The 13,505-nt window shown below is 41.2% G+C and overlaps 1 protein-coding gene across 3 annotated transcripts in view; it reads left to right on the top strand.

Moving 5' to 3' along the window:
• The first annotated feature begins 202 nt into the window (after positions 1-202).
• LOC112205242 (phosphatidylinositol 3,4,5-trisphosphate 3-phosphatase TPTE2-like) overlaps positions 203-13,505 on the top strand; it is a 37,264-nt gene continuing 23,961 nt past the window's right edge. For 2 of the 3 annotated variants that reach the window (XR_010150393.1, XM_063791992.1), the window contains exons 1-3: positions 203-1,542; positions 7,866-7,966; positions 9,894-9,985. Coding sequence is in view for 2 of the 3 variants with exons in the window: in XM_063791992.1 (XP_063648062.1) it covers positions 1,418-1,542; positions 7,866-7,966; positions 9,894-9,985 (318 nt within the window). In the remaining variant the exon portion in view is untranslated. The remainder of the gene's footprint in view (positions 1,543-7,865; positions 7,967-9,893; positions 9,986-13,505) is intronic. The other variant, XM_063791993.1, reaches the window with a different exon arrangement.

Genomic DNA, 13,505 nt, shown 5'->3' with positions numbered 1-13,505 from the left:
CCATGTTTAGAACTCCCTTAGGCATCTCTTGTAAGACTGGTCTAGTGGTAATGAACTCTCTTGGCATTTGCTTCTCTAGAAAAATGTTTTTATTTCTCCTTCACTCATGAAGCTTAGTTTGGCAGGATATGAATCTGTTGATTATAATTTATTTTCTTTAACAATTCTGAAAATAGATCCCTCAGTCTCTCCTGGCTTGTAAGGTTTCTGCTGAGAAGTCTGCTGTTATCCTGATGGGGCTACCTTTGTATGTGATCTGGCCTTTTTCTCCAGTGCCTTTAGGGCTTTTTCTTTGACAGTGACCTTGGACAGTCTGGTGAGTATATGCCTTGGTAATGCTCATTTTTTATAGTATCTCACAGGTGCTGTCTGGCTTTATTGTACTTAGATGTCTATCTAGCAAGATTCAAGAAATTTTCTTGAATTATTCCATCAAATATGTTTTCCAGGCTGTTTTCTTTTTCTGTTTCTCTCTAGGGCATGCCAGTAATTCGTAGGTTTGATCACTTTACATAATCTCATATTTCTGACTTTCTTCACTTTTAAAAAATCTTTTTTCTTTATCTTTGTCTGACTGGATTAGTTCAAAAGACCAGTCTTCAAGCTCTGAAATTATGTTTTCTACTTTGTCCAGTCTATTGATAAAGCTTTCAGTTGTATTTTGAAATTCCTTAAGTGAGTTTTTTTAGTTCCAGAAGTTCTGATTGATTTCTTATTAAGATGTTTATCTCTTCCTTCATTTCCTGGATTGATGTAGAAGTTTCTTTTTGTTGATTTCAACCTTGAATCTCATTGAGCTTCCTTGCAACCCAAGCTTTGAAATGTTTATTGTCATCTCTGAGTTTTCATTTTGGTAGGAAGCATTGCCAGAGAGCTAGTGTGATCCTTTGGTAGTGTCACTACATTCAGATTTCTCATGGTGCCACAGTTCTTGCGTGGGTCCCTCTCATCTGGAGATGCTAGCACTTCTAATTTGTGTAATTATTTTTGTTTGGGTAGGATTTTTTCTTTTTCTTTCCTTTTCTATAATATTATTGTTATTTTTTTCTTCTTTCCCTTTCCCTCCTCCCTAGGGGTGTGGCTGTAGAGCATGCTGGGTAGGGTCTTTTGGCTTTGCTTCTGCAGCCCTATGCACTTCTGCCAGCAGGTTTTATATTGGGTGTGTGGTTTGACCTGCAAGCCAGTAGATGGCGCCATGGGTAAGAGCTGGCTGTTGCCAGTGCCGCTGGCTGTGTACTTGATCCTTGTTGATTGGGAGGAGCTCTCTGCTGCCCCAGGAATGGGCTGATTTCCTGAGTACACATTAATCTGAGCTCCCTCAGCCCTAGGGGTAGGGGGATTGGGGGCACAAGATGGGTGGAGCCAGATAGGGAAGATTCCCCCAGTGTTGTCCTGCTCCCAGTCCAGGTTTGGGACAATGCCAGCAGCGTTTCCCTGTGTCTTTCCCCCACAAAGTCTCCAAGTCTCTCCTCAAATGATCTTCAAGGTTTGGGAGAAACAATCTCTTCCTCTGCCCGGGTTGCGTGGATCTCCAGTGGAAAGGTGAGACAGAGGGATGCTGTCTGCCTCTCTCACATACTGAGGCTTCACTCACTTTTATCAGTCGAATGCTGTCCTGAGGGCTGCTTGCCTGCAATGTCCTCCCCAGGATCTGGGATGTCCTTCATAATTCTGGGGAATTGCCATTTTCTTTCTTGAATTAAAGCTCACAGAGTTGGTCTTTATGTACTTGCTTGCTATTTCCAAATGACTGAGGCATGCTAAAAGCCTGTAATCTGCCATCTTGGAAAAAAATCCTTGCATCCTTAAGAGAAATGGCACTTGGTGTTGATACATGGTGTTTTTACGTTGCTGAATTCACTTTGAAAATATATGTATATTTTAAAATCTACATTTATATGTGAGACTGGTGTAAAAATATCTTCTACTGTATTTGTGCAATTTTGGAATCAGTTATATTAATGTATTCAATGAGTTGGGAATTTTTCTTTTTTACTATTATCCAAAAAAATTATAAAAGACATAATTGTTGCTTTCTTATAGATTTAGTAAAAACCTCATCGTGTCCTTTTGTGGAGAGATGGTGAGAAATATTTTTACTGTAAATGTAATTTGCGTATTTTTCACCTGTGAGGCGGAGGTTGCAATGAGCCAAGATTGTGCCACTGCACTCCAGCCTGCGTGACACAACAAGACCCTGTCTCAAAAAAAAGAAAAATCAATTTAAAATGCACTCCTTGAATATTTCTGAGTGTATTTTTATACCACGTATGTTCCTTGAAATACTTTTCTTTTCTAGGAAGAACCGGAACTATGGTTTGTGCCTTCTTTATTGCCTCCAAAATATTTTTAACTGCAGAGGTATGAAAGACGTTCTACAAAATTTGTCTTATGATGATTGAGTTTGCTAGTTCTGAAACATCGCTGGTAGGACGTTAAGATGAGTATTTGAGTCATGGTGCTTAGTAAAACTGTAATTAGAGAAGCAGTTTTTAGAAAGTCTGTTTTTGATACTTTCTTGTTTAATGTGCACTAGTTAGTAGCTGACTGCAGAATCTCTTTGGGCCAGGACTAGAGTGAGGTCAATGAGGTGCAACATTTAAGGGAATGCTAAAAATTGTAATAATTAAAATAAATAATTTTAACGCAATATTTTAATAAAAATTAATGCAAAATATCTATGCTGTATACAATATCAACATTTTAAATAAAGACAAGACCTGATGGGGCAGGATTAAGGTGAGGGGTGTAAAGCCATGTTACACAGAAAAAAACATTCAGTAATCAACATGCTTCCCTCACTTCACCTGGCCCTGCTCTTACTCCTGCCAGTACCATGTCTTCTTCCTTCCTCGTGAGAATAGTATCAAGCTTAATTAGATAAATTCTCCAAAGAGCCTTGCCCATCCTCACAACTCTTAGGTAGATAAAAAGCAACATTTCATAACTGAAAACAAAGCCTCTCCTGAATGTAAATATCTTTGCTTAGTCAATACATGTGGAGTCTGTGACCTCTAGAAATTTCTGATAAGACAAGGTGGGCTGTTTCCACTTAAAGCAGAGTTCTCAGTCATTTTTCTTTCTGCCATTTTCTTGCTGAGATGCTACCATTTCCAGCAGCTCTGCTTGAGTTGTTTGGCCTGCAGTCTAGGGAAGAGGTGGTGGTTGTGCACAATGCCCAGCACTCCCATTACACCACCTTTGCTTTCTCTGATTTGAGATACACAGATTTTGAAAATGGGTGTTCTAGGATGGTGTTTTTCAAGCTATGGATCATGATTTATCAGTGAGTTGTAAAATAAAGTTACTGGGTTGTAACTGACATCTTTTAAAAATAAAATGGAATAGAGCAGAATAGAAAATATCAAAAGGTTTAAATATTGGGGTGTGTGTGTGTGTGTGTGTGTGTGTGTCTCCTAGGTTTATTAATATGGATTGCAGCTTAAAAAACAAAAGGTTTGAAAGTCATTGACAGCCATTGATCCAGAGCCCTAGACTGAGATCCAGGGACCTGTATGCCAGGCCTGTGCTGCTTCTAACTGGCTGCAGCATCTCCTTGGCAGGTTGCTTGGTTTTCTTTTGGTCTCAGTGTTGTCATTTGTAATATGGAAAGAAGGGTTGGACCAGATGCTTTCTAAGGTCTTTCCAGCTCTAAAATTTTATGAATGTATGAATCCTTGAATGAGAGAAGTCCTAATTTTGTTATTTTCGGTGGCCTCTGCCCAAAGATCACTCGGCTGGGCACGGGTGGCTCACACCTGTAATCCCAGCACTTTGGGAGGCTAAGGCAGGTCAGGAGTTTGAGAGCAGCCTGGCCAACATGGTGAAACCCCTATCTCTACTAAAAATCCAAAAAATTAGCTGGGCATGGTGGTACACACCTGTAGTCCCAGCTACTCAGAAGGCTGAGGCAGTAGAATCACTTGAACCCAGGAGGCAGAGGTTGCAGTGAGCTTAGATCCTGCCACTGTACTCCAGTCTGGGTTACAGAGCAAGACTCTACCAAAAAACAAACAAACAAACAAAATCACTGACTTTAGGAAAGAAGGTAGGCGTAGAAACACTAAGGGTACCTAATATAGGAAAGGAAAGAGTGCAGATGAACCATGGTTGGATTGTACCCTTTTTTGCAGGAAAGCCTGTATTATTTTGGAGAAAGGCGAACAGATAAAACCCACAGCAGTAAATTTCAGGGACTAGAAACTCCTTCTTAGGTAAGTTTTCTTTTTAAAAATGGGAGTTTTTTAGTGGAGTGGGTTCAGATTGCCACCTGTTATTTGGTTTCATTTTAGACTCTTCTCCTTTGGTGATCAGGCAGCAGCAGTTGGGTGTCCTGCAACAGGCCTTGGTCCCTCCCTGAGTCTGAGGGTCACACTTCAGGTGCTGCCCACATGCTGGGGACTCTGGCTTCTCCTCAGAGAATCCTGCTTTCTATTCTATACTGGTTATTGTTTATGGAGCTCAGGAGTTGATTATTTTCCCAAAGTAGGAAGGTCCAGTACCCAAGGCTCCAGGACCCTGAAGTGTATCTAAAATCACCAGCCTTTGATTTCAGTGTAAAAAAGATCCAAGTCTTTCACAAACCCTTACTAGGGCAATTCAACCCTTGCAGAACATCACAAAGACTGTTTTTGGATGACTCCTGGTGTGTGTGTGTGTGTGTGTGTGTGTGTGTGTGTGTGTGTGTGTGTATTTTCTGTGTGTTGTGGGGGAGGTGTATTTTAAAAGAGAAAATAAAAGGGGAAATAAACTTTTCAAAACCCCTTCTGTATACTAGACAGTATTGCATTTTTACATATCTCATTTAATACCCATAACACCTATATGAAATATACACTGTTACTCTGTTTTTTCTTTTAGAAACATTTTGTTATGGAAAATTTTAATCATGTACAAAAGTCCAGAGCATCATACAATATATCCTCATGTAGTCATCACATTGCTGCAACAGTCATTTCAGCCGGTAGCCAGCCACATTTCATCCATTCTTTCCCACTCCACTCACACCCTCCAACCCCACTCTCCACTCTTGCTTTCCCTAAATCTGAGTTATTTTAAAGGAAATTTCAGTCATCAGATCATTTTATCCCACAGCATTTTAGTAGGACACTTAAGTACTCTTAAAACAACAACAAAAAACCTTAACACTTTTTATCATATCTAAAAATATTATACCTTAAAAATCCTTCATATCAAATTTGTAGTCCATGTTTGTTTCCAAAATTGTCTTAAAATCTTTGAAAATTTAGTTTGTTTAATCAGAATTCAAACAAAGTCCACACATTTCATTTGGTTGCTGTGTCTCCTAAGTCTCTTTTAAGAATCTGAGTTTATAGATTTCTCACCATTTTTTATTACTTGTAATTTGTTTATTGCAGAAACCAGGATGTTTATCCTATAGCATTTACAACATTCTAGACTTTGCTGAACTATTCTAAGAGTTCTATATTCACTATCTCATTTAATATTCTCAGTAACTCTATGAGTAGGCACTACTATCATTCTCATCTTATAAATTAGAAAATTGAGGTTCATAGAAAGTAACTTTTGAACCAAGGACTGAAATCTAGATGTCAGTCTCTGAAGCCCTTGCTGTGCACAGCTTCTCATTTATATTGCCTTTTCTATATTGCCCCTGAAACTGAAGTGAGAGTGGGTTGGGAATTCTGAAATGGATTTGGACGTGGCTGTAAATGAGTTTTTCTTTAAGTGGTGGGAGCTGAGTAAGTACTCTTGGCCCCGTTGGAAGAACACGCTAACTACTGGCCCTAAACCTTTAGTTTGGGCCAGAAGAACTCAGCCTTATCCACTGATGCTTTTCTCCCACACCCAAGCCCAAAACAAAACAAAACAAAACAAAGATATTCATAGACCCTAAGCTAAAAGTGATAAGTGAATTTACTGAAGTGCAGCCCTAATCATGCCATTTCCGTGCTCAAAATCCATACTGTCCCCACTGCCAATGGCAATAAACTAAACGTTTCAACCTGGCACTCAAGAGCCACAGTTTGACTTTTCCAACCTTCTCTTCCGCTATGTGCATGCACACATCCCATACTCCAACACATTTAGACTGTGTGCTCTTTCCCAGCCTATGGACACTTGATACCCTCATGCCATTGCTCATGCCCCTTTTCCTAGAGTCCCTTTCCCTTCTCAGCCTGAATTAGTCTCTTGCTTTTTCAATTATTAGAGCCCTTTGTGTTTCTTTTAGGGACTACATCACTTTGCATCATTCTCTAGTTATTTGAAGTGGTGACTTCTGTATCCCCTTTAAAGGCAAAGCCCATGGCTTACCCATCTTTCCACCCTTTTCTCATAATATCTTGTTGTTTGTAGTGAGTGCCTCCTATGTGTTGGTTGTATTAATTTCTACTACAAGTCCATGTTGTTTTAAGTTGTAGGTGAAGGAAGCGTGGGAGCACAAGCAGCTTGAGGGCCCTGGTGTTTTACAGCCCTTAGGGAAAGGTGGAGAATCTAGTGGCAGAAGCTAAGGGAATGCTAGATGGAGCTTCTTCAACAACTCTCCCCCACACATCTCCTCATCCCCATTTTTCTGCAGTCATGCATAGTTTCCCTAACTTTAGTCCAGAACTAGCACACCAAAGCTGCAACTGAATCTCTTCTGATTCACTGAAAAAAGCAACAAAGGGATTCAGCTGCATGTTTGAGAGCTGTGTTGGCAAGACCTCAGGACAGAGTGCCCTCTGTGTCTGGTGGTGATTCTCAGACACCATCACATTCTGATCCTGCATTGTGGGCCATTCTACTGACTACATCTACTCCTAAGTGGAGGACTTTCATGAGCCTATCTCATGACTGGCCCTTTCTAAAGGGAAGTATGGCAGTTAGTTACTTTAATGAGCATTTCCCAATGGGTAAGGAACAGTCTGTGAACCTATGAGTTTTGTTTTGTTTTTAATTTTTGAGACAGCGTCTCGCTCTGTCACCCAGACTAGAGTGCAGTGGTGCAATCTCAGTTCACTGCAACCTCGACCTCTTGGGTTCAAGCGATTCTCCTGCCTCAGCCTCCCAACTGGCTAGGATTATAGGTGCCCATCACCACGCATGGCCTATTTTTGTACTTTTAGTAGAGACAAGGTTTCACCCTGTTGGCAAGGCTGGTCTCAAACTCCTGACGCCAGGTGATCTGTCCACCTCGGCCTCCTGAAGTGCTGGGATTACAGGCGGGAGCCACCATGATGGCCAACTTTTGAATTCTGAACCAGTTGATTGAGTACCAGAGCTCTTCAATACCTTGAAGAAGGATTCAGGGGAGAGCCATTGTGAATAGCTTGCCCCAGGGAAAGGACAAGGCTGAGAGAATTCCGGGGCTTCCTCGAGAAAACAGAATTGAGGAAATGCAAAGTGAAGAAATTCTAGCTGTCAGGAGCAAGAGAAGAGTGACGGGAAGCCTGCTACTGAGATATGGAGGTATTCCTCTGGAGTTTTCACTTATACTATTCTCTCATGTCCAGGAAGCTGCTCTTCACCAAACCACAAGCCTTCCTCTAACTCAGTCACAACTAAGCTTCTATCTGGACACTGATGATGCTGTAACTGTTTTGTTGTGCTTCTGATTAGTTGCCCTCTCAACCATAAGCAGCCTATAAACAGGGCCTGGCTCCATCCTTGTTACTTCCCCATTGCACTGAATTCAGTATTTTTCCCTCAAGGTAGATAGTTGTGGGGCAGCATCCCTAAAAATGTCCAGTTATATAATGGCATCCAGTAAATATTTTCTTAATTACTTACCTCCATTAACAAGCTTTATGCAAAAAAAAAAAAAAAAAAAAAACAAGGAATGCTGACTTTAGACTTTTCATCTCCACTTAAAGGAAGATTTCTGTTGCTTTTCACAATAGATATGTTGGATATTTTGCACAAGTGAAACATCTCTACAACTGGAATCTCCCTCCAAGACGGATACTCTTTATAAAAAGATTCATTATTTATTCGATTCGTGGTAAGTGCTTTATGTATAATTGAAGAATTGGGCAGGAGGGCCAGAGTCCCCACTCTGGGAGAGTTTTGCTCATAGTTATATATACAAGTGAGCCTAACTCATACCTGTCTTTTTACATATTGTCACACAGGAACTCCTCCTTTTGTATGCCCCTCCTCCTGCAATTGCCCATTGATTGCCAGCCCTTAGATGTTCTCCACTTTTTCTTTTCCATCACCAACTTGGGGGACTTCATCCCCTTCCCATCTCTCCTGTTCTCATTGCTCCTCTGGTCTCAACCCAGGTGGACTTTTCCGGGCAGAGGGAGCCTCTGATGAGGGAGGAGGAGGACCCATGTGCCCTCAAGCCTGCTTATTTCTCAGAACCACCTCTAGTTCAGAGGTTGCCTTGGTGGAGGTGTCTCCGTATCGTATCATTTTCTCACCTTCTTTTAGAGGCATATTTTTTTCTCATCACCCTGGGCTCTCCCTTTCCCCTCTGTCCTCCATCTGTAACCCTCTCACTCCCAGCTTACACTCAGGGGAGGCGGGAAAGCAGGATGTGTCTGTGTGGAAGGGATGGGGCCTCACCACTCCCACTGCCAGAGAGGTAGCAGGGAGGCGACGCTCAGAACCCCTAAAGCAAACCTCTTCTAGCAGCCAGCTTGTGGACCTGAGATGGTGCCAGTGCTGGGTGCTATAGGTGCCATGGGGCCAGGATGCTGGTGTCCACACAGACAGCCTAGTATTTTTAGCCTTCTGAGTTTAGTTCTACATTTCACTGATTTCTGGTAGACATCAATAGAAAGAAGTTCTGCACGTGGAATGGGAAAGAGGGAACTGAGGCAAGAAACTGTGATTTCTAATGACAAATGAATATCATGGTGTTAGTGAAAACAAAATTAAATGAAAAGAAAACAAACAGCATATGAGATGAGCAATCAAAGATAATTAATACACTTGTTTATTAAAATATTTGTTTTAATTTTCTACCTTTAGCTTTGTACATATTTGAATTAAAATTAATGTAGAGTTGAGAGGAAAGCAATAAAAAAATTAATTGGCTGAGAAACCAAGTCTTTGAGGAAATGCTGAGGGAAGTGGGTCATTTGAATTGAAAAAAAGGAACAATAGAGCCTTTGTCTATAAATATATACTGAACACCACGGGAATTTTTGGATAAAACTATCCTATATTTTTATAGGGATTGCATCAGGAACTGGCCTTAAAGTAGGGCCAAAGTAGTTAAACTACAGTATTTATTGTTAAGAATCATTATGATTAGAAGTCTGAAGACAGCAACATATTAGCAAGAAAGGTTGCAAGTCACCTTCCCAGAATTGTCTTTTTCTTTTCTTTTCTTTTTTTTTTTTTTTTTGGAGACAGAGTCTTGTTCTGTCACCCAGGCTGGAGTGCAGTAGTGTGATCTCGGCTCACTGCAACTTCCGCCTCCCGGGTTCAAGCAATTCTCCTGTCTCAGCCTCCTGAGTAGCTAGGATTACAAGCATGTGCCACCACGTCTGGCTGATTTTTGTATTTTTAGTAGAGATGTGGTTTCACCGTCTTGGCCAGGCTGGTTTAGAATTCCTGACCTCAAGTAATCCTCCACCCACCTCAGCCTCCCAAAGTGCTAGGCGTGAGCCACCATGCCCGGCCTACCTTCCCTAAATACTTTTTCTGGAAAGATAAAGTGATGGGATTCTAAGTCTTTGAAGCTGAACTATATATATATATATTTTTTCTCTTCTCTAGTCTTATAAAATCTGCTTTAGGAGACAGAACTAGGCTTGAAGCCTTGTCTTTCAAAGACAAAATCCATGCAAGACCAAATAAGTAACTATTGATACATTGTTAGCTTGGATAATTTTTTCTCTTTTTAATCCATGATGTTAATTGGTGAGACATATTGATGTTCACGCTAACCAACCTAACTTTTTTATTTCATTTAGGTGTTGGAACAGGCGATGTATGTGATCTAAAATTCCAAATAGTAATGGAGAAAAAGGTTGTCTTTTCCAGGATTTCATTAGGAAATTGTTCGGTAAGAGAAAACATGTGAATTGAAAAACTCTGATGTTTGTTTTAAGGCTGAATGTCAAACGAGCAATGTTCACCTCCCTAAACTATCACTCACCATAAAGAGATTCCGTAACGCTTTCTGGTTACCATCCAACTTGGTGTCACTGGGTTTGGATGCAAACCAGAGATAAATTAACCTGTTTGTTCAAAACAGTTTTTTCAGGGTGCTTTCCAGAATTTATTTCTGGTCAGTATTGCTTTGCCTTTCACACTTCCACAAACGCTGAGCATGTTCCCAGGAATGTATTAAGGATTTTAATTTACATATCTGGTCATTTTTAACCATATTCTCTTCTTCTCAGTCATTTGATCTTTTATTATATAGCACTGATTCTAAAAGTTTAGTGTGCATGAAAACCACTGAGGAGCTTGTAAAGATTTATATTCCTAGGTTGTATCCCCAAAGTATGATTTGGGAAATCTGGAATGGGGCCCAGGAATCTATAGACTTAGCAATGTCCCAAGTGATTCTAAGTCAGACGTTCTGTGGGATGACCCTGTGAGAAACAATGCAAGGGTGAATGAACTGGGGAGGAACCTCTTTATCCAAAGCAAAAGGGACCTGGTAGTCAATGTTTTGCTACAATGAAGAAATGCCTAAAACTATATACCTTTTCTGAAACAGTAAGAAAGCATCCTTCATGGTCTAATAACCATAAACTTTTAGAATTCCTACCCAGGCCTTTGTCTCAAATTCTCCTATTACTAACCCTATTCCCTGCCACCCCCTCCTCACTCCGCCCCCTGCTTTTTTAGCCTCTCCCGACTGAGGGCATTCACCCAGGCCTGACCCTTGGCTTTCTGTTCTTAGCAAATGCTTTATTCTTAAAGGATGACCCATTCCCCTTACTTCAACTATTATTTGTTCATTTACTGAACAGCTGATGCAGGAGCTACAACATGAACAGTTTCCACTCCAACTCAAATGCATTCGCCAGTCTGAATTATCAAGGAGCTTTCTCTCTGCTTCTGCAAATGGCACCAGCATTCTTCCACTCACGCCTTGGGCTCTGATTCTCTTTGCCTCAGCACCCTAAATCCAGTTAGTCATCCATCTCTGTTGATTATGCCTTTGACAGTTTTCTATGTTCTCCTTCCTTTCCGTTCTCACTGCCACTAATTGTCCAGAATCTCCTTTGTTCATGCCTAGATTTCTGCAGTGGTCTCCTTACCCTTTTTTTCTCCTTCTGTAATGCAGTGTATAGAATCCTGAAATATGCATCCTGAAATATTCCTCTCATTGTGAAAAATTGTAGCTAGAGCAGAAGACACACTGTGTGCCCGTGGTCAGAGCCAGTTAACACCTTTGTCTCAACATCTTTATCTGTAAAATAAATATCACATCCAAGTGTAATGGGAATTCAATTAGGTAATATATATAAAGTTTCTTTGTAAACTATAAATCACTAAATAAGTGTTATATGTGATAATTATCAGGCCTCTTTGTCACATAGGAAATGCCCCACCATATTTTTCAACAACTTCTCTCTTATTTCCTTGGCTCTTGAGCTCTGAAGATATAATAGCCCTAACGTAACACCTGAGCTCTTTTCCATCAGTAGCTTGACCAGCAGACTTCATTCCAAATAAACTGGGTCATCCCTTTTGGCTCTTGGAACACAACTCTAATTTAGTTAGTTAGTTAGTTAGTTGGTTATTTTTTTCTTTCCTTCCTTTCTTCCTTTCCTTTTTTTTTTTTCTTGAGCCAGGTTCTCATTCTGTCACCCAGGCTGTAGCACAGTGGCATGATCATGGCTCACTGTAGCCTCAACCTCTTCAGCTCAAGCAATCCCCTAATTTTTTTTTTTTTTTTTTTTTTTTTTTTTTTTTATGTTTTGAAGAGGCTGGGACTTGCTGTGTTACTCAGGCTGGTGTCAAACTCCTGGGCTCAAGCAACCCATCCACCTCAGCTGCACAATGTGCTGGGATTATAAACATGAGCCACACTGCCTGACATTGTTGTTGTTGTTCCAATTTTTTTCTTTTTCTTTTTTTTTTTTTTGAGACAGAGTTTTGCTCTTGTTGCCCAGGCTGGAGTGCATTGGCACAATCTCGGCTCACCACAACCTCTGCCTCCTGGGTTCAAGCGATTCTCCTGCCTCAGCCTCCCAAGTAGCTGGGATTACAGGCGTGCACTACCACGCCTGGCTAATTTTGTATTTTCAGTGGAGATGGGGTTTCTCCGTGTTCGTCAGGCTTGTGGGCAAAAGAAAGAGAGATCAGACTGTTACTGTTTCTACATAGAAAGAAGTAGACATAAGAGACTCTATTTTGTTCTGTACTAAGAAAAATTCTTCTGCCTTGAGATGCTGTGCTGGCAGAAACATGTGGTGTGTTGACTCAAGGTTTAATGGATTTAGGGCTATGCAGGATGTGCTTTGTTAAACAAATGCTTGAAGGCAGCATGCTTGTTAAAAGTCATCACCACTCCCTAATCTCAAGTACCCAGGGACACAAAACACTGAGGAAGGCTGCAGGAACCTCTGCCTAGGAAAGCCAGGTATTGTCCAAGGTTTCTCCCCAGGTGATACTCTGAAATATGGCTTCCTGGGAAGGGAAAGATCAGACTGTCCCGCAGCCCGACACCCATAAACGGTCTGTGCTGAGGAGGATTAGTAAAAGAGGAAGGCCTCTTTGCAGTTGAGATAAGAGGAAGGCATCTGTCTCCTGCTCCTCCCTGGGCAATGGAATGTCTCGGTGTAAAACCCGATCATATATTCCATCTACTGAGATAGGAGAAAACTGCCTTAGGGCTGGAGGTGAGACCTGCTGACGGCAATACTGCTCTTTAATGCACCGAGATATTTATGTATGTGCACATCAAAGCACAACACCTTTTTCTTAACCTTGTTTATGATACAGAGACATTTGTTCACATGTTTTCCTGCTGACCCTCTCCCACTATTACCCTATTGTCCTGCCACATCCCCCTCTCTGAGATGGTAGAGATAATGATCAATAAATACTGAGGGAACTCAGAGACTGGTGCCAGCGTGGGTCCTCCCTTTGCTGAGCGCTGGTCCCCTGGGCCCACTTTTCTTTCTCTATACTTTGTCTCTGTGTCTCTTTCTTTTCTCAGTCTCTCATCCTACCCAAGGAGAAACACCCACAGGTGTGGAGGGGCAGGCCACCCCTTCAAGGCTGGTCTCAAACTCCCGACCTCAGGTGATCTGCCCACCTCAGCCTCCCAAAGTGCTAGGATTACAGGTGTGAGCCACCGTGCCTGGCCCATTTTTCTAATTTCTACTTTGTGTTATTGCTGGTCTTTTTCCCTCCGTTTGGACTAGAGTCTATTTTCAGAGCTCTTCTTCCTTTATCTAAACTGCTTCATGCCCAATTCAATTTCTACCTCCTTAATGAAATTTTTGCATTCTGTACCTTCTGTTAACTAGCCCCCAATAGTGCATAACAGCATGCCCAGTCTTTATCATACAGATTATGTTATGTACCATTCTACTATTGTTTCTTATGTGTACAGCTCC

This window comes from Pan troglodytes, chromosome 14 (genome assembly GCF_028858775.2).
Source record: "Pan troglodytes isolate AG18354 chromosome 14, NHGRI_mPanTro3-v2.0_pri, whole genome shotgun sequence".
NCBI classification, from domain to species: domain Eukaryota; kingdom Metazoa; phylum Chordata; class Mammalia; order Primates; family Hominidae; genus Pan; species Pan troglodytes.
Note: the sequence above shows the minus strand (reverse complement) of the source record. Positions and strands in the feature narration are given on the sequence as shown.